Source organism: Podarcis erhardii, assembly GCF_964252035.2.
Source record: "Podarcis erhardii genome assembly, chromosome: 2".
Classification (NCBI taxonomy): domain Eukaryota; kingdom Metazoa; phylum Chordata; class Lepidosauria; order Squamata; family Lacertidae; genus Podarcis; species Podarcis erhardii.
The window spans coordinates 39,040,462-39,064,431 of NC_138498.1; the positions used below are offsets into that span (position 1 = coordinate 39,040,462).

Consider the following 23,970-nt stretch of genomic DNA (forward strand, 5'->3'; position numbering starts at 1 on the left):
TTCATCATCAGTTAAAGAAGTGGTAGCTATCATAGTGCCCATCATCTTTGACCACTGGCTATGCTGGCTGGGCTGATGGGAGTTGTAGTCCAACAACATCTGGAGGACACTATGTTGACTTCCCTGAGTTGAAAGAATAGTTGCTTCGAAGTGTGGTCCGAAGTATTCGTAATCTTAACCACTTGAGTTTGATAACAAATTATTAAAGGGCAGATAGGTAAGGGGTATAGTGGGCCTTAGATGGTATATTCTCTCCCTTGAGAGGTATTGCCAATTATTCCTGTGATAACACGCCTTCTCCCTACATTATGTATATGCCCCAGGAGAAGGAAGATCAGTGGGAAGCAGAAGCAGCAACAGCTGTAGCAGCCAACTGAGGAATATGGCCAACCATGGACAGCCTGGGAGGAGGAGTTCCCTGTCTCCATAAATGGAAGAAACCACTGGTTGGCTAGACTTAACTTGAGCAACAAATGCAATAGCTAAGCGGGTGTGGCTTAAGTACTGATGCAAAAATATGAGCGTTTCAGCTGTTATTGTGAAAATCATACAAATGGCTTCCCAGATGGAGTCACCAACACATGGTAGAATGGGGCCTGCGGCAAGCAGGATGGAGAACTTACATCTGTAATTGCCTTTTTGGCCTTCTCCTCCGCGTTCCGTGCCTCCTGGATGGCATCGTCAATTTCTCCTTGGAACTGAGCAAGGTCCGTCTCCAGCTTCTTCTTTGTGCTGAGAAGGGTTGTGTTCTGTGGGCACAGTCAGCAGTTACTCCCCTGCGTTATCTAATGCAATTGCATTTGCTCAACACAACCAAGACCCGAGATACTGGACATGTGAGGAGATGTGTCCTATTGCATTTCTCCAGGGATGAATCAACGGGCAGGTTCTGTCTTCTGGCTCAGACTAGCTGGGGATGAGAAAGCGTATTGCTTCCAGCCTCAGGGAGTTTTGGCCTCTCACTCTGTGGGGAAGGAGGACTGTAGCTCAGTGGCAGAGCATCTGAGTTGCACAGGCAAGGTCCCTGCTTCATCTCCATCTCCAGATAGGGTTGGGAGAGATGACTGTCTGAAATCCTGGACAGCCACTGACAGTCAGTGGGGACAATACTGAGATAAATGAGCCAATGTTCTGACTCAGTGTAAGGCAGCTGCCTATGTTCCTATGACTATATACCTGGGAATGCAGCAGTTGCACACGCTCACTGGCATCTGCCAGCTCTTGTTCAGACACTTTGCGAGCACGCTCCGTCTGCTCCAGAGCTGCCCGCATCTCCTCAAGCTCAGTCGTCATCAGATTGTTCCTGCGTTCTACCATAGCCAACTGCTCCTTCAAGTCATCGTTGCCTCTCATAGCATCATCCAGGTGAAGCTGGGAATCCTGTGGTTTGCAAAAAGACACCACATCTCAGAATATCCAAGTGGATTTTCTCCCACTGTCTGTGAAAAATTAAAACTGACATGGCATATTTGTTTATTTTCTTTTGGGGGTAGAGCATGGGGAAGAGGCTTGTAACACACCCTTTAATCAAAGCCAGAGAGTTTGTAATCCAATGATCATGACCCTTGCTTAAACCCTTTTACAGCTTTGGTTTAAAATATATACCGAGCAGCATGGTATTAACACCAGCCTGGCTGTTTAACACATAGTTTATTTTATTTATTTGACAGCTGTTTTTGGAAAACAGGAAGCCAAGATGCAAATTCCCAGACAATGGGCAAAGGAATCCTAACTGGCCAGGAACACAGGGGTGGGACAGAATAGTTGAGGCCCCACTGCATCTGAAGTCCTGCTGGCCACACTGGCTTGCATGCTTTTTCCCCTTTTCTTTTCTTTTTTGGTGCTGCAGTTCCAGGCCCAAATTGGACCCCCTCTCTGGGAACTGGAGCAGCCTACGATACAGCAGATCATTGGCAGCCCATCTCTGTTCCACCCAACCCAAGCGCCCTGTTGCAGGACCCTCTGCCACCGGTAGCCCTGCTTCTGCCATGCTTTCTGCAGCTACACTGGGGGCCTCTGTCATGGCAGAAGCCAGTGGTTGAGGACATCTGCTGGATCTGAGCCTCCACCACCATTGCAAAGTCAGGGTTAGGATTGCAGCAAAAGGCTCACTGGGCAACTTTGGTCAAGTCTCGACAAGTCTCAGTCCGTTTTCCTCACTCACAGAATTGCTATTTATTCATTTTATTTTACTCAAAAGGTTTTAGGGGCACCCAAGCAGTAAAGCTATCAGGGCAGCATACAATAAGGATCACAACACACCAGGATATTATAACAAGCCATAAGGCTAGCATGCAACTTGAGTCCCTTGGGTGAAGGGTAGAGAGACAAACGTTATAGTTTTGAAGTTTTCTTTGAACAATAGCTGGGTGAATCCTTTTGACAAGGATCAAAATGCAGACAAACCAAGTCTACATGAAACAAGGCAGTTAATTAGCAGGCTGTCCATTCCCTGTTATTCAGTCCTAGAAGACAAAATTTAAGTATTCGGGGAACTTGACTTTTTATCCTTTTACCATCATGGCCAATAGCATTTGATAAACTTGTATTACCTTCACATTTGTTTTTTGGTGTTTTTTAAGCATACCTTTCATAATCTCCTTTGGCACTGAATAACCCTTTCATTCACTCTCTCTTTGTGATGCACAAAAAGAGTAAAAACACATTTTTAACACGACACATTACAGTGGTACCTCGGGTTAAGTACTTAATTCATTCCGGAGGTTCATTCTTAACCTGAAGCACCACTTTAGCTAATGGGGCCTCCCGCCGTGCCGCTGCTGCACTATTTCTATTCTCGTCCTGAAGCAAAGTTCTTAACCCGAGGTAATATTTCTGGGTTAGCAGAGTCTGTAACCTGAAGCGTATGTAATAATAATAATAATTTATTATTTATACCCCGCCCATATGTCTGGGTTTCCCCAGCCACTCTGGGCGGCTTGTAACCTGAAGCATATGTAACCTGAGGTACCACTGTATAGAGGTTAGTCAAATTTCAATTCTGTTCCCTACACCACCACAAAATGAATTCATGCAAATTGTTACAAAGCCCCCAACATGTGTATGCAGTTAGGCTGACCTTCAGTTGCCCTTGGATGTTCCTCAGATGTTTTTGTGTCTCTGCACTTTGGCGGTTGGCATGGCTCAACTGGATTTCCATTTCATTTAGATCCCCCTCCATTTTCTTCTTGAGCCGCAGAGCATCATTTCTGCTCCTGACCTCAGCATCCAGTGTGCTCTGCATGGACTCTCCCATTCTCTGGTGATTCCTCTTCAGTTGTTCAATTTCCTCATCCTTCTCTGCAACCTTCCTGTCAATCTCAGACTTCACCTGATTCAGTTCTAGTTGGACACGCAGGATTTTCCCTTCTTCATGTTCCAAAGATCCCTTTCATCAATGAAACAACATTATTTGTTTCAATTATGGTTTTGTATTTAACTATGAAAGCAGGCTTCATAGTATTCCATTGTCAGCTCAGGAGAGAAATATATACCCCAAGCACAGTTAATTTTTTTAAAAAAATATCGTTTTGGGGAAAACATGGACACACTGTAAGATCATAGATGCAACTTGTAAAATGGAAACATCACAAACATTCTGAATAACAAATACAACATTTTGTATTTATAATAAAACACTTAGTAATTAAGAAGTGTCAATGGTCCCCCCATGAAAATTATTTTGCTCAAATTAACCATCTTGAAACTATTTTTTTTCTAAAATTAACAGATTCTATAAATGAAAATATTACCCAACAATAATACAATTAAGACTGGAAGGCTTTTGACAATTCCTGTTATTCTTAGGTGTTTGCCCAGTCCATGTTCCCAGTCATCAGGGGGAAATGCAATTAGCATTTCTAGTTTGGCTTGCCCTTTGCAATGTAGCTAATGGGTCTTCTCAATTTAATCATTTGTTCTATTTTTAACCAGAAGGTGGCACTAAAAACCTTCCCAAAGCTCCAGATTGGTAGCAGTCCAATTCTTCACTATGAAAATTGACACACTGCTCTCACAAAACTTTAACTTTATGCAATGGGCTAGGGATTCCCCCCCCCCCCAATATATGCCACCTTAGTCTGTCCTTATCCTTGTGCTACCTCTGGGGGGCAGGGACACACCATGTATAGCGAGTGCCAATTAATACTGTCTCTAAAGTGTTCATATTCACCTCTGCTTCTTCCAAGGCAGCTTGGAGGTCTGACTTCTCTTGCTCAATCTGCTTCTTTGCTTTCTCTAATTCATGGTTGCTTTTGCCAGCTTCAGCTATCTGTTCAGTCAGGTCAGAAATTTCCTCTGCAGGTAGAAATTGTGTAGTTTATCGTAATGGTTACAATCTTTAGTAATATGATACCTAATGTTTCAATTTAATTGAAGTATGATTTCCCCCCCTCCCACAAAGGACAGTAGATGCAAAGATTTTTTAATAATAAAAAGACTTATGTCCTATACACACACATACACACACACACACACACACACACACGGCCTGCATTTATATATTTGTTGTTTTTAAGGAAAGAGCTTTTAACACTGCTCTGCAGTTTTCACTATATTTTAAAAGATTTGTTTTTATAGTGCTTTAACGCTACTACAGTTTAATTACTTTTAAACTATTATTTTTATATGTTTTAAGCTTTCTGTATTTTATCTGTGTTTTAATTTGCATAAGCCTCCTTGAGTCTGGAAAAAAGGCAGGATATGAACCTTTGCAGCAATCAGCTGGAAGTTACCACACTGCTGAATAACATCTCCCTACCCTGAACCTGTAAAAGCAGCAGGCCTGTTCTTTGGCCAGTAATGCTAAGCAGGAGAAAAGTGGTTGTGTGAATCTACCATTACAGATACCTTAGTAAAGGTAAAGGTAAAGGTACCCCTGCCCATACGGGCCAGTCGTGTCCGACTCTAGGGTTGTGCGCCCATCTCACTTAAGAGGCCGGGGGCCAGTGCTGTCCGGAGACACCTCCGGGTCACGTGGCCAGCGTGACAAAGCTGCTCTGGCGAGCCTGCACCGGCGCAGCACACGGAAACGCCGTTTACCATCCCGCTATAAAGCGGTACCTATTTATCTACTTGCACTTAGGGGTGCTTTCGAACTGCTAGGTGGGCAGGAGCTGGGACCAAAAGACGGGAGCTCACCCCGCCGCGGGGATTCAAACCGCCGACCATGCGATCGGCAAGTCCTAGGCACTGAGGACAGCGCCACCCGCGTCCCTATACAGATACCTTACATTAGATTAAAGTCTGTAGGAAAAAGAAGCTTACGTTGCAAGTTCTTGTTCTCTCGCCTGACAGCCTCAAGCTGGTCCAACACTTCCTCATAAGCATTCTTCATTTTGAAAATTTCAGTGCTCATGGACCGTGACTCCTTCTGGGAAGCTTCCAGTTCAGCCTGACATTCCTGGTATTTTTGCTTCCATTCTGCTAGCACCTAGGTAACAAATAGGCTCATATAGCACAGGAACACAACATTGTGCTTTACTCAGGGGTATGCACTAGCGGTGTGGTGGAGCTGCCCTCCCAACACTGGTGTTGCTGCCGTGTGGCTGGATAGGGCTGGGACAGGACTGTGCTGTGGAGAGGTCCACATACTGGTGGACACACACCACAATTGCCTCATTATGTAAATCATGTTCAGAATACCACAACACACACGTAACTGGCTGTAAAGTAACATAACATATATAATGAAACTAATCTAATTGCCATATCAAAAAATTGCAAAGCACTGTTCCTGATGGCAATAACGTATCATATTACTATTAACCTTCTATATGTTTTTATGTTATGTTACAATGTTATGTTACTTTACAGCCAGTTACGTGTGTGTTGTGGTATTCTGGACATACTGGTGGCAACATCAAATGGGCTCCACCACTGCACCCACACAGCTCCAGCTTCACAGGCAACCTTCCCCACCCCAGCACAATCCAGGTAGCCTGCCGCAATACCAGTGCCGAAAGTTTGGCTCTGTGGCTCTGTCCCACCACACTGGCCACTCCTGGATCTATGACCGAGGAGAAATGTTGCGTATCACATATGAGCTTTTCACAGGGCAGGTGACGGCACCTGGCATCCTTACCAATGGCATGGGGAGGAACACTCCTGAACTTTCATTCCCCCCACCCCTACCCAAATGGGCTCAAAATCACTGCACCTCATTCACACTGTCTGAATGGTTCCTCAGCAACCACTCAGTTACAACAAACTACTTTCACTAAGGATGTTTAATAAGCAACGTCCAACTGTATTGTGTTCAATCAATCTTCAGGGACAAACATAAGGATGCAGTTTTGATTTCTAGACCAAAGAGGCAGCAAACAATTTAATAACGGCAATGTAGAATTGTGTTGTTTTTTTCTGTATTAGTCTGTTGTAGCTAGAGATGAGCCTGCCCCCTACAGGATTTCTACTTCTGAAGAACCTGCCTGCTTCACACAGCTCAAAATATACCACTGAAGTGCATATTATTCAATACTACTACTATTGAAAAGTCTAATGTTGCATGTATATAAACTTTATACAGGCTACAATGCTACCAAACAAACATATGAGTAAGGGTGGAATTGATCTACTCTCATAGAAGCCTTGTGCTAAATTCACAGAAATGCCAAAAGACAGCCCTGGAAGTTCCCAGGATTACAACTGTAAACAAGCACAAATTGATTGCCCTTCCTGCAAAATGTCTGCCCGCTACCCAATAAGAAAAGGAAACCTTATCAAAGTTCCTCTGCCTTTTGTCCAGGGCTGCGCAAGCTGCATTGGACCTCTCTACGTCGATCATGAGGTCATCAACTTCTCCCTGCAGCCTTTGCTTAGTCTTCTCTAGGGAAGCACACTTAGAATTGACAGCTTCTATCTGCTCCTCTGATTCTTGGAGACGCTGAGCCAGCTTCTTCCTGAAAGGCAAAGTACCCCATGATGAAATCAAAGGTGTTTTTCCAAACCGCATTGGTGTACAGGCAGAGCAGAAAGTGAAAGAAAGCCTGGCTAGGTGGGAGACTTCTGTGTGACAAAAGAGAGACCCATAGAAAGGACAGCCTGGAGTGACAACATAAGGCTTCTGAATCCAGGGGCAGGACAATAGCTGCTGGGGTGGGGGGCGTGTTTCATGAGACAGAACCAAAGAGAAGCAAAAGCAGTCGGAGGGGCAGCCAACTGGACTGAGAAGGCCACCTATTGAAAAGCAACAGAAAATAGATAGCATCAGCTGCAAAACTAGAAAAAAATGGGAATTGAGTAAAATGAGATTGTTCAGAAGACCACAGTTAGTTGGCTGTCCTCCTACTGTTGACCTCAACCAGAAATTGGGCACTTATGTGTCACTGGTCCTGTGCTATGGAACACCACTTTTGACTTCCAGGTGCTTCTTGAAGACTATTTTATGGCAATAGGCCTATTCAGTAGTTTCCAATTTTCTTGAGTAGCCAACTATCTTGATGATTGTTTTGCACTGCTTTTAATGGTTTTTCATGTTTTATATTGCTCTATACTACCCTGATATTTTATGGGAGAGTGGTATATAAATATGCTTATAAAACAAATAGCAATGGTAAAAAAACAGACCTGCATAACATGCAAAACTAGAAATAGAGGATTTGCTGTCAAAAATAAATACCACAGGATAATACCCTGGCATCTCCAAAGCTCTCCCCTGATTTCCTTCCCAGTACTCACTTGGCTTCTTCTAATTCCTCAGTACGTTGAATGGCGTCCGTTTCATATTTGGTTCTCCACTGGGCAACTTCAGTGTTGGCCTTGGAGAGAGCCCTCTGCAGCTCACTTTTGGTTTCTTGCTCCTCTTCAAACTGCTCCCGGAGCAAGTCACAGTCATGGCGAGCAGATTGCAAGGCATGGGCCAGAGCGTTTTTTGCCTAAGGGTTCATAATGTTAATGGTAATGATGACCACATGGGTAGCAATGGCATGTAGGTTGTGTCAATCAGACATTCTACATCTGTCTGTTAGTCATGTCAGATATGAGATCTGGGATGTTTTCTTCCTCAGCAGTTGGTTTATACCCAAACATAAAAGTATTGACTATATAATACTTAACCAAGCATTATTACTTTCTGTGAACTGATTTTTTAATTTTTCATTTGCGTTCTTTAGCCTCAGTCATGCTTTCACTGCAGTAAATTCCACACATTAATCTTATGGGGGGTGTTTTTTTTAAAACAGTGCAATATTATCATAGCTTTTTCAATAGCAATTGCAGAATTTGCAAAAGCACCTGTTTTACCTCTCCATGTTGCATGTTTTACCTCCCCATGTTGCATTCATGCTGTAATTTGTCCTTGAATTTCCATCAGTCCGTGTCAGCTGGAAATCAGCTTTGATTGTTTTATTGCCTTTTTTCTGATGTTCCCTGCCTCTCCTGCCTCTTTTTATCAGGATTATTCATTCCTCACTTCTCTGAGGCATGATATACAAGTGGAAAATCACCTTGTTTTCTTCCTCCAGCTGCCTCTTGAGTTCCTCTGTCTGCTGGGTAAAGGCTTGTTTCCCTCTGATCAACTGTGAAATAAAAGATTCTTTTTCTTCTAGTTGTCGAGAAAATTCGCCTATTGGAAAAAAAATATATTCACATAGTCATAGGCTGAGATGGTTCAAAAACACCCCACCTGCTCCTAAGTAGTCTCACTGATGGCAATGCAAGTGCTGAATTAAATCATTTGTGCGCTTGGTCGACTAGAATTTTTCTATCTCTGCCTTCCATTCTTTGAAATGGATGTTACTACAGTCCACAATAATTGCAACAAATATAGTATGGATTCTATTAAAATAAAATGCAATAAATACTACAGTTTTCAATAATTATGATAAATACTGCACTTAACATTAGTTCTCAATAATTTTTTTGCTCAGATTAATACATTTGCTTTAGATCTATCCATATATACTTTTAGTGGTGGCCTTACGTCTTCACTCTGGAGAAAATGAGTTGTAAACCAGAATGAGCTGCATGGGCTTTATTCTCATTGCTATCAGTAGGATTTAAGTGGTTACCTAATTTTCTCTGAGCTGCATGTAGAGGCTATTTAAGGCATATTCTGTGAAGTGTCATGTGCAATTATAATTTTTGGAAATGGAGAGCAACACCGAGGCTCAAGGTCTATTGGGTGACCAGAAGCTGTGCATGATGCCTCAAGAATCTGAACAACATTTATGAATCTTCTCATGGAGCTGTGAATCTCTCACTTGTGCCCCTTACTAATGCTGTTCATGCAACCCCAATACCCCCACTTGACTATCAACAGTAGTTTTTCACTACTGATGCTTATTCATAGATTTAAACACAGAGATCATGTTTAAAAACCAGAGCAGTTCTCTATTCAACATTAACAGTGCATTTGTAGCTGTTAACAGGACCTAACAGGAACTCTAAAGGAGAAGGCAGTGGAAGCCTTTGAGTATTAGTGGCTGAGTTTTTGTATCTGAATATTTGTTGTATGAGTTGTATAAGCATTACTTTTCAGCATCACAGAAAAGGGGAAAAAAAACAACCAATTATCTGACAACCCACATTTCTAAGATACACTTTAAGAAACAGAAATGCAGTTTCCTACAATGTAAGCCACAGTAAACCAGAAATATATGGGAGTAAATGAAGACTGTAAAAGCATCAGTGGGTGCTCTCGCACCCCACTAATATTTCAAGGGGGATCTTCCATAGTGAAATACTTGGTCATATCTGATTGACAAGGAAGGGCACAGTTTAGACAACATTAATGCTGATGTGTCAAGGCAAAGATAATAAATATGTAGATAACACGTCTACAATGATTTTTATGGAAAGGTGGGATGGGACTATTCAAGATAAATAAATGTAAGGAGGAATGCCCATGTCTTCTAGAAATGCCCAAATTCACCATTCTCGGTGTGCAGACGTGCTTTCTGTGTGTTCAGATCATTGATCAGCCGCACATGCTCTTCATCTTTTGTCTTAATTTCACTGAACTGGTCTTCAAGGGCCCGGCACATCTTTTCCAGATTACTCTTTGTGAGGAGAGAAATAAAATACAATGTTTTAATTAACCAGAATCTACAGCAGAACAGTCAGTCACAATAAAGACATGCAACTGTCTACCTTGGCTTTGGAGACAGACTCCATGTTACTGGCAAGGTCATCAATCTCCATCTTCAGCTCACTCTTCTCCTTCTCCAGCTTCTGTTTCACACGTTGCAGGTTATCAATTTGTTCCCCAAGTTCAGCTGCACTGTCTGCATGCTTCTTGCGGAGAGCAGCCATTGTGGCTTCATGGTGCAGAGTGGCCTCTTCAAGGTCCCTGCGCATTTTCTGGAATTCTGCCTCACGTTTCTTGTTCATCTCAATCTGAGCTGCAGTTGCCCCACCAGCTTCCTCCAGACGCTCACTGATCTCTTCAAGTTCTCTGGAGAGATCAGCCCGCTGCTTCTCTGCTTTGGCCCGAGATGCACGCTCAGCCTCAATTTCTTCCTCCAGTTCTTCCATACGGGCCTTTGGGAAATAAGATACAGAAGTTTAACTATGCCACTGAAAAGAGTAGAACTGAAAAGGAACTCTAGGTAGACTGTGCTCATGATTTTATAAACTAAAAGTAAAAATCTTTATTTGCATCAGCCACAAGCCGTAGCAAAGGAATCAAATACAATCAAATACAGATATAGCTAGATTGTTGGCTGCACAAAATACGTTCTGAGAATGCACGACTATACAAATGAAAGAGTTAATAACTTTCCTTGACCACAAATAAGACATAAACAAGTGGGCTACTCTTTACTAGGCATTAAACAGGTTAGTCAGATGGTAGATCTAATTCTGATTGCCCTAGCTAAATTTTTTGCGGTGTTTGCTGTCACCTGGTAAATTATTTGCTTTATCGAAACCCAGTGTTAATATATGTTGGGGTGATAAATCAGAGTAGAGCTTTTGAGTAACAGTTTTGATCCAAGCACTCTCGTGACAGTCTTGCAATATTAAGGGTAATAGACCAGTGAGGGTTAAATTCAGACAAAGGCAATAAGTAAATGTCCTGTGTCAAATTTGTAATTCAATTGAGAGAAAGTTGGCCTCCAAGTGCAATGCAGCATTTGAAACACAAGATGGCGTTGAGAATATTTGCCTTAAGTACTTGGATTGAACGGTTTCTATAAAATCAGGGTGGGCTTTAAGCCAAGTCTGTGCCCCCATACAGTAGCTGGGCCAGGAGTAATCTAAAAGTACTAAATCATTGTATTATTTCAATTAAAACATGTGTATAATAAGCAGTGCATGCATACTTATTTTATAAACTTATAATATTTCAGGTTCTCTGTGAACTGCATATGAACACAAATATATTCTTAAACATCTCACATTAAGGAGACAATATACACCTACAGCCAGTGGTTCCTTAAGACCAATGGTTGAATTCCCTGGAGTAATACACTATTCTTCCTAAAGTGATTTTATCTAGTGTCTTCATACTAAGTGTGTATGTAGGTATTCAATTTGAGGAAGAATATCATTTTAGAACCACTATATAAGCAGTGAATGTACATGAGGGGTGAGAGTGACCTTAAAAACTGAGATTTCCGAGGCACAAAAGATACACAAAGTTTTCTATGATTTACCTGTAGCTCTTTAATTTTTTTCTGTAGCTGAGAGCTTTGAGCCTGTTCATCCTCTATTTTTCCTTGTACCTGGCTGATTTCGAACTCTTTCCTGGTGAAGGAGGAAAAAAGAAAAGTAAGCATTTTTATGAGAAAGGTCAAATTTGAGATCCAATAACACAATATTAAAATCTCGGCAGTATACTTCTTCAGTTTTTCATCCATTTGCTGCTTATCATTCTCCAGGTCCATGATAGATTCCTGAGACATCTTCAGATCCCCCTCCAGCTTCCTTTTAGCTCTCTCAAGATCCATACGAAGCTTCTTCTCTTGCTCCAAAGACCCTTCAAGCTAAACAGTACATAAGAACAAGAGACACTGATTTAATGCTATTGTTTCAAAGAGGAGGGAGGAAATATAAAGCATTAGGAGTTTTGAAAGGCCAGTGGGCTACAGATGCCCCTTTAGGCCTTAAAGAAGAGTCTTCTAAGCCCCTGCAAATAAGGCAATGCTACAATAAAATTCAGTTCTTAGATATCCTATTAATAACAAAGACTAATAAATACCAACTAAACATGTTAGAAAATGTATTTTTTCAGCCCGGAGGTCTCAGCCTGGGAAAGGCACATTCGAAACCTTGAAGACTCAGCTGCTGGATGGACCAATGATCTGATTAGGTGTAACACAGCTTCCTAAGTTTACCTAGTTCAAAATATGTGAATATGTTTTGAGGTGAGTTTCCTTGCTCTTAAAAATGATCTACCACTTGGAGTCTTTCTTAATGTTGTAATGTCAGTAATAATAAAAATAATTAGTAAATTGAGAATATTATGAGCTTATGTGTCTACTTTTTATTATCTCCTTTCCTCAGCCTGAAGAAGAGGACCTATGATATCAGGCAGATATAGAACTGAGGACTGGTACAAAAAAAAGATTTAGCAGGTTCAACATTGGTTATAGCCAGTGTGTATAACTGCAAATAGACTTCATCTCTCCCAGTGCTTTTATTGTGTCCTCTCAAGACTAAAAATTCTCTTACATCATCAACTTGCTGTTCAAGTTTCGATTTGGTTTTGGACAGAGTGTTCACTTTGTCTTCCTCTGCCTGGAGGTCATCTAAAGTCTGCTGGTGAGCTTCTTGGAGGCTTTTCTTCTCTTTGGTGAGCTTGGAGATGTTTTCATCCAAAGCTGCCATCTCCTCAGTAAGGTTTTTAACCTAAGAAACAATAAAGACCTCCATTTATGAGTGTTTCCTCATTACGGGTGATTATATGCAGACCTTGTCTTATGAGTGAGAAAATAACATAGGGTAATACCCAACTAAGTCATATGCTGAGTAAATGGATGTAAGGAAGTTGTTCATTGATTTCAGTGGGTCTACTCTGAGTATGATACCAAAGGCTGGTGTCTGCTAAAATCCTATACATACTGTATTTTTCGCCCTATAGGACGCACCGTCCCATAAGGCGCACCTAGTTTTAGTTTCCCCCGACCCCAGCCCCCAGAACAGGCAACTCTCTGCAAGCCGGCTTGCGGAGAGTTGCCTGCATGCTGAAGCCTGGGCACGCTGTTCTCAGCAAGACGCAGGAGCCCGGGCTTCGAGCTTCGCGCAGCTCTCTGCAAGCCGTGGGAGCCCGGCTGTGCGCACCGACCCGTCTCGCTCTCCAGGCTTCAGTGAAAGCCTGCATTCGCCCCATAGGGCGCACACACATTTCCCCTTCATTTTTGGAGGGGGAAAAGCGTGTCCTATAGGGCGAAAAATACGGTATGTAACAAGCAGCACTAGTTACAGATGTGGAAACACAATGAGACTTTCCTCAGAAATGCCTCCTGACCTCTTCATTACAAAAGTGAAATAGTGCCATAAAGCACAGTGAGTTACACAGTAAGATTGGGCAAAAGCTGATTTTCTCTTTTTTGCCCATGAAATTTAAAAATACAAATGCGACGAGTTGAAAAAAAATCCCCTTCACAATATGCAAAGGGCCAAGCATAATCTTCCAACAGTACTAGTAGGAAGAATTTGTCAGAAAAGTTAAATATATTTTGCAACCAAATAAAAAATTGGTTTCATTATTCTGCACTCTCCAATTTATGGACATTAATGTGGAATTAATAAAGCTAAGATAGGGCTCATCCACACTTACCTCTGCTCTGCATTGCTAGGAACAGGTCCGCGTTTTAAGGTTCCCTGTCTGAGCATCCCCGCCCCCCCATCCCAGGCACTTTCCCTGAGAAAACCTGTTCTTTAAGTGTTGAATCAGAGCAAATGACAAGCCACAGAAAACCAAAACTGCTGTTTGTTCTGATTCAGCATTAAAGAGCAGATTTTCCTGGAGGAAGCAGTAGGGCAAAAAAATAAAAAAGGGCTCAGACTTGGACCTGTGCCTAGAAAGCATGGGGCAAAAAGTAAGTGTGGATGAGCCCTTAGTCATGTCTACTTTGAATGGGGACAGCACTGGATACAACCTGATACATTATTAGATATTTTTTTCTCTCATTAGTCTCAAAGCAAGATGTATAACATTCCCTTTTGAACTCACAACTCTGTAAAAAAACAACAATCCTGAGATATCATTTGATTTGCTCACGGCCACCTACTGAGCTTCATGGCAGCACCGAAAAATATGAATCTGGATGCTGAACATCTAAACCCCAAACTCCCAAGTGCTGCAATACAAGAGTTGAAGGAACAAACCAGTAGCCAAACTTCTTAAGTTTAAGTAAGTTATCTTTTCCTTCCTTTCCTTACTACAGTGGTACCTCGGGTTACATACGCTTCAGGTTACATACGCTTCAGGTTACAGACTCCGCTAACCCAGAAATAGTACCTCAGATTAAGAACTTTGCTTCAGGATGAGAACAAAAATCGTGCTCTGGCAGTGTGGCGGCAGCAGGAGGCCCTGTTGGCTAAAGTGGTGCTTCAGGTTAAGAACAGTTTTAGGTTAAGAATGGACCTCTGGAACGAATTAAGTACTTAACCCAAGGTACCACTGTACTGATTTAAAATTTTATTTTCATGTTGGCAGAGGGACAGAACCGAGAGGGGTCGTAATGGCACTATGATTCTGTAGTCTCTTTTCACCTTGTTTTCCGTTGCATGCTTCTCCTTCTCCACTTTGGCCAATGTTAGTTCCAAGTCATCAATGTCTTTCTTCAGCTCTGAGCACTCATCTTCAAGTTTCCTCTTCTTGGCCGTCAACTCGGCATTCATCTCCTCCTCATCCTCCAGCCTTTCAGTCAACTCTTTTATCTTAGCTTCTAGCTGGATCTTACTTTTGATGAGTCCATCGCACCTTTCCTCAGCATCTGCTAAACTTTCACTTTCCTATAGAAAGAAAAGAAGAAGCCAGACATGTGTGTTTATTTTTTAATATAAAAATCAGGAGTGCTGCTGTGATTACTGCCACTGAATCCTCTGTCAAGCAGGACTAGATGGCAGTATGCTCTTTCCAGAAGCTCATCTACAAGATCTCCAAGATTGTCAGTAACCAGGTTGAAGGTTATTGCTCTCAGCTTGCCTACTGAGTGTTCTCTCTACAATGGATGGTGGTAATCAGAAGTGCAACTAGGAGAACACACGTTACTTACAGACTGAACTTGAAGCTGAAGGTCATTCTTCTCTTGCACCAGAGTCACCATTTTTTCCTCAAGCTCCTTTCGTTTTGCTTCTGACTTTGCAAGATCTTCCTTAGTTTTCTCAAATTCTTCTTTCATGTTGGCCATCTCCTTCTCTGATTCAGCACTCTTTAGCAAGGGCTTGATCTTGAAATATAACTTCATCCAGGGCCAGTGCTTGACGTTCATGAATGAGCGGACATTGTACTGAATTACATAAATTGATTCTCTGCGAATGTATGGAAAGAAAGGGACTTAAGCGGAAAGTGATTTCAGAGGCACATGTTTCAATACTTAAATAAGCACTGATCTTTATCAGTAGCAATCTCCTAAAGCAGACTGGTCAATTACAGGTAGAAGATATTCTTCATTATTCGTTATATTGGCCCTTATATGTTGACCTGAGGAGCCACTTTCTAAAACCTACTTGCTCAAGGAAGCAATTATCCCTCAATGGAGGTTACTCCATTCAGTGGTTACTCCAATGTCTTAGTGACTTATAAAGTGGCCTTTCTCATGCTGGTGGCAAGAAAGATTAGGAAAAAGGAACTGGTCAACATAGTTGTGAATTGTAACAGGGATTCAGGGGTCTATATCTGTAGTCTCACTAGAAATTGACGACTCTGTTTTAGTCGATGCCTTGATTTATATTTTGTATCTGAAATTGTTTGTGTTTCTATGCTTTGGCATGGGCCTTCGGCCAGCACAATAAATTCAAACTGGTCATTTCCAAATAAAAAGAGTGTGGGGGAATTCCAAAATACCTGCATTACATTTGTAGCATAAAGGAGCAACAAGCTTTGCCAAAGCAAGATTCAAATGCTGAAGATGAGAAAGTAACAGTGCCAGATTTTGCTTCAAAAATACATATCCTAGCTCTGCCAAACGTTTAGGTAGGAGACAGGGAACTAAGTATGACACTGTATGGAATTCCTTCTGTACAGAAGACCATACATTTAATACCGACATATTCTGACATTAATGTGTACAAACAAGTTTTAGTGAGCTGCTCTCTGAAGGTTCAGCAAGGAAATGGCTGGTTACCTTCTTGCATTCATCTTTTGGAATTCAAGCCTCATGAGGTAACCTCTGCACATAGCCTGTGTGTGGGTGATGAGGGCTACCAGTTTCTCATCTCTCATCTCTTCCAGCAACCCAAGGAGGCCAGCCTTGAAGAATACCTGTGATGTTTTGGTAAGTTTGAAACAAAAGATATCACTAAACAAGCACATAGTACTAACAAGAGGAGAGAAAAGTGGTATGTGAAGTGGGTGATCCTTACCCCTTCTCTATCTTTTATTCTTGCTCTCGGCACTATTGTCATGTTAAAGGAAAAGGGTGCTGGTATGTTTGTGGGAGGGGAGATGTCAGGGAACTGCCATCGGAGAGTCAGGTGGTGGAAGGGCTCAAGGAGGCTAGGAGACCCTCGGATGCTGAGGAAGGAACCAGCAGGGGGAGAGAGAGAGTTCCTGCAGAAACTCAGTCGGAGGGATGGCTCCAAGACACTTCCAGTGAGAACAGCGGAGAGGTCTCAGGACCTCCGCTGGGGGCGCCTACTCCACGCAGGAAACTGTCACGCAGAGAATCCAGAAGGAGAGTTTCCGTCAAGGAACTCTTATGTTGGCGTAAATTCCGGAAGCGCCCACTGACGGATTCTGCCAGCGATTGAGGTAGCCATGCATCCATGGCTCCGCGGACTGGGAGAGTTTAGAAACTGATTGCAAAGCCTTGAGGGCTTAACCGCTTACGCACAAGTAGCCCCTTATCCCATTACAGGAGAGAAACAGAAAGAGACTTCTGTCCAAGACTTCTGGTTAGCTCAGGAAATTTCTTCAGGTTTTTCAGGAAAAAATCCCAAGCCAGTGTCATGACACCAGGTTGTGGCTCGTCGTTTTAGGAGGATGAGGCCACAGATTCAGAAGGATCAGCAGGCCTTGAACCAGCCTTGAACACCATCTCTGCCCTGGAAGCCCCAGTACAAGAGGAACTTATATGGCTCACACCTCACCAGCCTGAGGAGGTTGCAATGCTGTCCTTTTACCCTTGAGGACTCCTGCCCTGAATGCAGCTGAGCCATGTGGTCTCCCATGATGTTGGAAACAAAGCAGACTGTGCTTACTAGAGGCAGAGCCAGCCACCCAGACAGAGCTACAGGTCTGAACCTTGCCATGCTTATCTTATCTTGGTGAATCTGAACCTATGACTATGTCTGCCCTGTCCAGTTTACAACCATATCCTTCCAACCTTCTGTCTAGGACCAACAGTCAATCATAGGAGAGCTGAGGAGAGCTCATCCCTTTCTAATCACATTGCCATTGAATGGAGAAAGAAGCATAATATGCAGTGGCTGCTTTCCATGCTTTTGGAGATTACATTCACATGGGTAAAAATATCTTAAAGGGGAATTAAAAAGGTAAAGGAACCCCTGACCATTAGGTCCAGTCGTGACCAACTCTGGGGTTGCGGCACTCATCTCGCTTTATTGGCTGAGGGAGCCAGCGTACAGCTTCCGGGTCATGTGGCCAGCATGACTAAGCCGCTTCTGGCGAACCAGAGCAGCGCATGGAAATGTCGTTTACCTTCCCGCCGGAGCGGTACCTATTTATCTACTCGCACTTTGACATGCTTTCGAACTGCTAGGTTGGCAGGAGCAGGGACCGAGCAACGGGAGCTCACCCCATTGTGGGGATTCAAACTGCCGACCTTCCGATCTGCAAGTCCTAGGCTCTGTGGTTTAACCCACAGCGCCACCCGCGTCCCAAAGAGGAATTAGCCATGCATAAATAAATTAGGCAACCCAAATATACTACCTGTTCTTTTCTACCATTCTCCTCTCATGCATTTCATCCATTTTTTATTTGCTGGAAACAACTGTCAAACTCTGTGCTTGTACTTACCTTAGTATGGCCAAATCTGTACTGATTATGATCCACATCAATGGAAGAGAGAAGCTTCTCAGAAGCCTTCTTGCTGTCAATAAACTGGCCTTCAGGAATTGCAGAGGCATTAAGAATTTTGTAGCTGTGGTAGGAAAGGCAGAAAGGAACAGAGAGGTGGGATAACTGAAGTCAGTAACAAAATACACTGGGGTCTTAATGGGGAAACAATATCCGAATAGGGAGAACAGTAGAATAATATACATGGGAACTCTTCACACATGCACACACGTGGGAGTGACATCTACACTATTACTGGACAGTGCTGGACAGTGAATGAGCATTCCAAACACGTGAATGGGCTCTTTTCTACACAAATGGAACCCTTCCTCCCATTAGAATGTTTCTCAGGTGGCAGAGACCCAAGGAGTGTGATCATTCCCACCCTTTTAGTTAGTAGTAGTAGTAATAATAATAATAATAATAATAATAATAATAATTTATTATTTATACCCCACCCATCTGGCTGGGTTTCCCCAGCCACTCTGGGTGGCTTCCAGCAAATATTAAAATACAATCATCCATCAAATATTAAAAACTTCCCTAAACAGGGCTGCCTTCAGATGTCTTCTAAAAGTCAGATAGTTGTTTATTTCTTTGATTATTTATACACACTTCCTGATAGTATGCAAGGCACTACATGGAAGCAGTTCCCGTGTGTGTGTAGAGGATGTGTGACAAATCTATCATTCTCAGATCCAATTCACATGGGGACTAAGTAGCATGTAAAAATATGAGTTGACTTAGTGACCACTGAAGCTCAGACACTTGTAAAGCAATCATAGTGCATCTGTACCATAGCTTTTCACAACTGGTGAAATGCCAAATATATGAAAGTGCTATAATCCAGATGCAATCACACACTTTGCTGTAGACTGAACTGAAACACGTCTTGAGTCAGTCTACATTTCTCCATGCTGAGAGGGTTACGACAGTTGTTGATACAGAAGAGAACTTCTTCTGAATTTTTCAACTGCCATGTGCTTCATGAAATGAATTGAGAACGCAGGACCAGCTAAATAAATGCATGAGTGGAATGACCTCTGTTTGTGCAATGGAACTCCCTCCTCACCACATGCACCCTGTGCTATTCCCAAATCTGCTCCAGAGGATTGGGGGAATCACTAGAACAGATTTAGAGGATATGCAGGGAAAGAGGGGAGATCAAAGTCCCATTGGGGGACAAGCAGCTTCTACGAAGTACCCCAATAGGAATAAGTAGGCTCTCATATAAATACAGTGGTACCTTGGGTTACATACACTTCAGGTTACAGACTCCGCTAACCCAGAAATAGTGCTTCAGGTTAAGAACTTTGCTTCAGGATAAGAACAGAAATCGTGCTCTGGCGGCGCGGCGGCAGCAGGAGGCCCCATTAGCTAAAGTGGTGCTTCAGGTTAAGAACAGTTTCAGGTTAAGTACAGACCTCTGGAATGAATTAAGTACTTAACCCGAGGTACCACTGTATAAAAAAGCAGCTAGTTTTAATATGCTAGGAAAAATCATCTGTCAAAATGAATATTCAGCTAATAGACCAGGCTTCCTCAACCTCGGCCCTCCAGATGTTTTTGGCCTACTACTCCCATGATCCCTAGCTAGCAGGACCTGTAGTCAGGGATGCTGGGAATTGTAGTCTCAAAACATCTGGAGGGCCAAGGTTGAGGAAGACTGTAATAGACCATGTGCCCAGAATCTAACTGAATATGTTACAACCAATATGGTTATATCTTATACAAGTGGGAATCAGATACTTCCTAAAAGCACAATTCCCACCCCATTAGAGCACCACACCCTTCATTACATACGTTTTATCGTTATTTATACAACCATGAAAATAGAGTAAAACATTAATATCAGTTTGTTTCTACTCTCTTTTCAGCAATAACTAGGGGGCCAAATAGTTCAGGAACAAAAATGAAACTATACAATCTCTCCTTTCAAGACTCTGCAGTTATTGACTAAATTCTGGGTCTTTCTGACTAGGTGCTGAAACGGCCTATACAAAAGAATATATTTATGAAATATCAACTTCAGCAATTGCAAAAAAAGTAGCCTTTTTATATTGTTAGAGGAAAGTGTACCGTTGCTTAAAGTCAGCATAGATGATTCTGCTGGGGAAGCCTTTCCTACAGATCCGAATACCTTCCAGTACCCCGTTACACCGCAGCTGGTGCATCACCAGGTGATGGTCCATTTCACCTTTAAAACCAAAGGAGAAAGGGGAAATTAAGAATGAATGTCAAACTTACAGGTAGAGTCATCATTTCATGAAATATGGGTCACCTGACATGGTTGTACAAATCGTAAGAACTTAACTAAAATATTGGGGAATATTGTTTATGTTTGCCACTATGTTATGTATTTTTGTGTTTTTATACTGTAAACTGCCCTGTGATCCTCAGCTGAAGGGCAGTATAGAAATGTAATTAATAAAATAAAGGCCAGATTTATAATCTTGGCAGGAATCTACAGTTTAAACTTGGGAATTTGAAAGCTTTTTGATACTACTTAATAAACTTAGCTCTTAAGTGCCTTATATCAAAGTGGCACATTTGCTTGGGAGACTGATGTTTGGGGGAAAATGAACTGAGCAAGGAGATCTTGTAGCCATTAAGAGGCATATAGTTTGCCTGATCATTAAATTATTCACAATAAAGCAATTTTACCAACTTCAGATAGGGGAATGATTCAACACAACGAGACACAGTAACTCACCGGGTGTCTTAGTCTCATTAGGAATTAGACAGCGCACAAAGTGAGGATGAGTGCTTCTCAGATTGGTCATCAGCTTGTTTAAATTCTCCTGTATCAGAAGAAAAGAAATGGGTTCTAAATGCACACAGGTCTGTTTCCCATGTTAATCTATACTATAAAGGGGAGAGCTGAAAGAAGTGCCACATACTCTGAATACAGCGGATACTGTCTGGAAAGAGCCACCCTTCTTCTTGGCACCTTTCTTGCTGCCACCGCTGTCACCTTTCAAACAAAACAGCAGCCATGTGAGATGCTGTACTGTTAACTAGAATCCTCCCTGTCCCTTGAGATATTAAATAGCATACAAACACATATTCATTCAGCTAGCTCTGTGATGGATGGGAAAGAGTTGAGGTAGTATATACCTTGGAAAAGAGCACCAGATCACGGTAAGATAAAGGATCCATGATCCATGTATTCAGAATAAATGACTGCTAAGTCAGTGAGGTTCCTGTTTTTGGACGCAATCCAGGAGAAGTAGTTGTATGTAAGAGTAACATGTAAATACCAGTGAAATCAGTAGAACTAGCTTGTCACAATTTAAGCCCCAGTGATTATAATGGGATAACAAACTTTCTCTGGATTGGAGATAGTATCTATGATAATTGAATTCAATGACACAACAAACAGTGGCAGCAAACCTGACCTCTGGTGTAGATATTATTATTATTATTATTATTATTATTATTATTATTATTATTATTATTATTATTTATACCCTGCCTTTTTCCCTGATGGGTACAGAAATCCAAAGTAGTCTTTTCCCTTTTAGTTCAATTTAAAACTAAGTTTGCAAGAGAACTTTTGTTTTGGTTCTTTAGTGTCTTACCAGAACTGCAAGAATCAGTATCCCCAAAACTTACTGAGTTTCTCTTCCCCTACATATTATTTATTATTATAATTTATTGAATTTATATTTCGCCCTATACCTGGAGGTCTCATCTGACCTTAAAATTCCCTAAATTAGATGAGCAGGTTGTCAGCCTGGGCTATGAACGGGAGCTACGTATGTGGCTTCTGTGTGGCTATGTGGACACATGGACCCAGGCAAAGCAATTCTTCTGATTCCCTATCAGAATGGCTGAATCAAGAGATTCAAACAGAGGCAAACAAGAAGCAAAAGATGTTAAACAGATCTACGCTTTTCAGAAACTGTGCTTACCTGCATCTGTACCAGCATAGTTGGAATAAAGGAAGGACAACAATTTCAGGGATGATTTCTGATACAGTCCTACAATTGTTTCATTCAAGGGGTCCTTGTTCTTGTCCAGCCACCCACTGATGTTGTAGTCCACAGTGCCAGCATAATGGACCAGGGAGAAGTGGGCCTCAGCCTTGCCTTTGACAGGCTTGGGTTTCTGGAAGTTGTTGCTTTTGCCAAGATGCTGGTCATAGAGCTTGTTCTTGAAAGATGTGTCTGTTGCCTTGGGGAACATGCACTCTTCTTCTAGGATGGAGAAAATGCCCATTGGCTGGAGGGAACAAGAAGAGCAGATGCAGAGAAACAGACATTGTTCAGTGGACTGTACAATGCATCGCTGTTCTGCATCACAAGTACTATTCTGGAGCATTGCTATTGCCTCTGAATGTAAAGTTAATAACTATACATTGACATTAAATGACACAAGGCATTATTATTTTTTACTGATTCAAAACCAACAGTTTCTGTTGCAAATCAGTTTTTGCTGTCATGAAAGCACCAAATATGAGAAGTGGATGGAGTCATGTGTGATGCAACAGATACACTGTTGGGTTCAAATGCTTGCTACTATAATTCAATCTAACCTACGCAGCAGGACCACTGGGAGTGCAAAATGTGACACGTTTGTAAACTGCCTCGAAAAACCTGTTGGAGAGATAGGTTATACTGAATACATTAAACCAAAGGCACCCTCCAATCGATACCACTTTCATGATCGTCATTATGATCATGATCATCAGAGCTTTCCAAGAAATGAGCTAAGCCTAGCCCCTGCTCAATTTATTTAATATCCTGGGCCCAGTTAGCCTTACTGAATCTTCTCACTGTGTTTCACTGCAACTTGTTTGTGTCCCTGTATCAGCTTCCTCTCTCTGAAAATTCCTTGTCGAATAGAATCAGGCCACGCAGGTGTGCAGTATACAGGTGTGCCTCATCTTCATGCTCTTCCATGATCTACTACTTGTCTAGGCCCTGCAATGTTCTTCTCAGATCCTCAGCCCTTCATGGCCACCTGTCCCATTTGCCTTGCTTTCTATTGACTCTTTCATTCCCATCTCATCATTTGTGATGGCATGGTTCACCCTCTCACCTTGTTTAGTATGGGATAAAAATACCACAAAGGAACAACTGTTTAAGTAGTAAGTCAGAATTATAGGTTGAACTGCTCAAGTACAGAAATTCATTTAATTGCAGGCCTTTTGCCAAGAAATGCTGAGAGTTAAAACAGGAAGCACCTCTTACCTTCTCAATGAGTTCAATGCAGGCAGCCAGGTCCATTCCAAAGTCAATGAACTCCCAATCGATTCCTTCTTTCTTGTACTCCTCTTGCTCCAGCACAAACATGTGATGGTTGAAAAACTGTTGCAGTTTCTCGTTGGTGAAGTTGATGCACAGCTGCTCCAGGCTGTTGTACTTTACAAGCAAAATAATAGTTTTTGTATTTTTAAATGAGCATGGACATTTTGAAAGGTTTTTTTTATTTTGTTGTGTAGGATTAATGTTCACTTACATCGAAGATCTCAAAGCCAGCAATGTCCAGCACCCCTATGAAATGCTGCCTTTGCTGTTTGGTGTCCAGCTGCTGGTTAATGCGTGTCACCATCCACAGGAACATCTTCTCGTAGACAGATTTTGCGAGTGCACCCACAGAATTGTACACCTATCCCAATGAGAAGTGGAGAATTTCTATTAAAAAAAAGAGCTGTACTTGCTTCCAATTAATTTTCATGTGCTATTCTTGTCCTTAAAAGCCATAAATGGCTTGAATGTCAGGAAATCTTTCCTATATGAGTACTCCCTGAGTGCTCTGCTCATCAAGCAAGATCATGCTCCCACCGCTAGCATTGTTTGATATGAGGTTGACTGGCACAAAGGACAGCGCATTCTCCA

General features: G+C 42.0%; 1 protein-coding gene and 1 long non-coding RNA gene across 2 annotated transcripts in view; one reads left to right on the top strand and one right to left on the bottom strand.

The window, feature by feature from the left end:
• LOC309335753 overlaps positions 1–23,970 on the top strand; it is a 48,459-nt gene that overhangs the window by 22,132 nt on the left and 2,357 nt on the right. The window contains exon 2 of the long non-coding RNA XR_014153710.1: positions 16,343–16,385. This is a non-coding gene — a long non-coding RNA (uncharacterized lncRNA). The remainder of the gene's footprint in view (positions 1–16,342; positions 16,386–23,970) is intronic.
• Positions 1–23,970, bottom strand: part of LOC309335560 (myosin-4-like) — a 37,081-nt gene that overhangs the window by 6,080 nt on the left and 7,031 nt on the right. The window contains exons 13-35 of the mRNA XM_081850649.1: positions 23,591–23,740; positions 23,323–23,493; positions 22,042–22,351; positions 21,028–21,101; positions 20,841–20,928; positions 20,207–20,324; positions 18,089–18,212; positions 16,236–16,372; positions 15,165–15,420; positions 14,659–14,901; positions 12,613–12,789; positions 11,779–11,924; positions 11,595–11,685; positions 10,090–10,479; positions 9,872–9,998; positions 8,445–8,563; positions 7,678–7,874; positions 6,716–6,899; positions 5,266–5,431; positions 4,172–4,296; positions 3,080–3,388; positions 1,177–1,380; positions 624–749 (exon numbers count right to left, since the gene is read on the bottom strand). Of these exons, the coding sequence (XP_081706775.1) occupies positions 624–749; positions 1,177–1,380; positions 3,080–3,388; positions 4,172–4,296; positions 5,266–5,431; positions 6,716–6,899; positions 7,678–7,874; positions 8,445–8,563; positions 9,872–9,998; positions 10,090–10,479; positions 11,595–11,685; positions 11,779–11,924; positions 12,613–12,789; positions 14,659–14,901; positions 15,165–15,420; positions 16,236–16,372; positions 18,089–18,212; positions 20,207–20,324; positions 20,841–20,928; positions 21,028–21,101; positions 22,042–22,351; positions 23,323–23,493; positions 23,591–23,740 (4,032 nt within the window). The remainder of the gene's footprint in view (positions 1–623; positions 750–1,176; positions 1,381–3,079; positions 3,389–4,171; positions 4,297–5,265; positions 5,432–6,715; positions 6,900–7,677; positions 7,875–8,444; positions 8,564–9,871; positions 9,999–10,089; positions 10,480–11,594; positions 11,686–11,778; positions 11,925–12,612; positions 12,790–14,658; positions 14,902–15,164; positions 15,421–16,235; positions 16,373–18,088; positions 18,213–20,206; positions 20,325–20,840; positions 20,929–21,027; positions 21,102–22,041; positions 22,352–23,322; positions 23,494–23,590; positions 23,741–23,970) is intronic.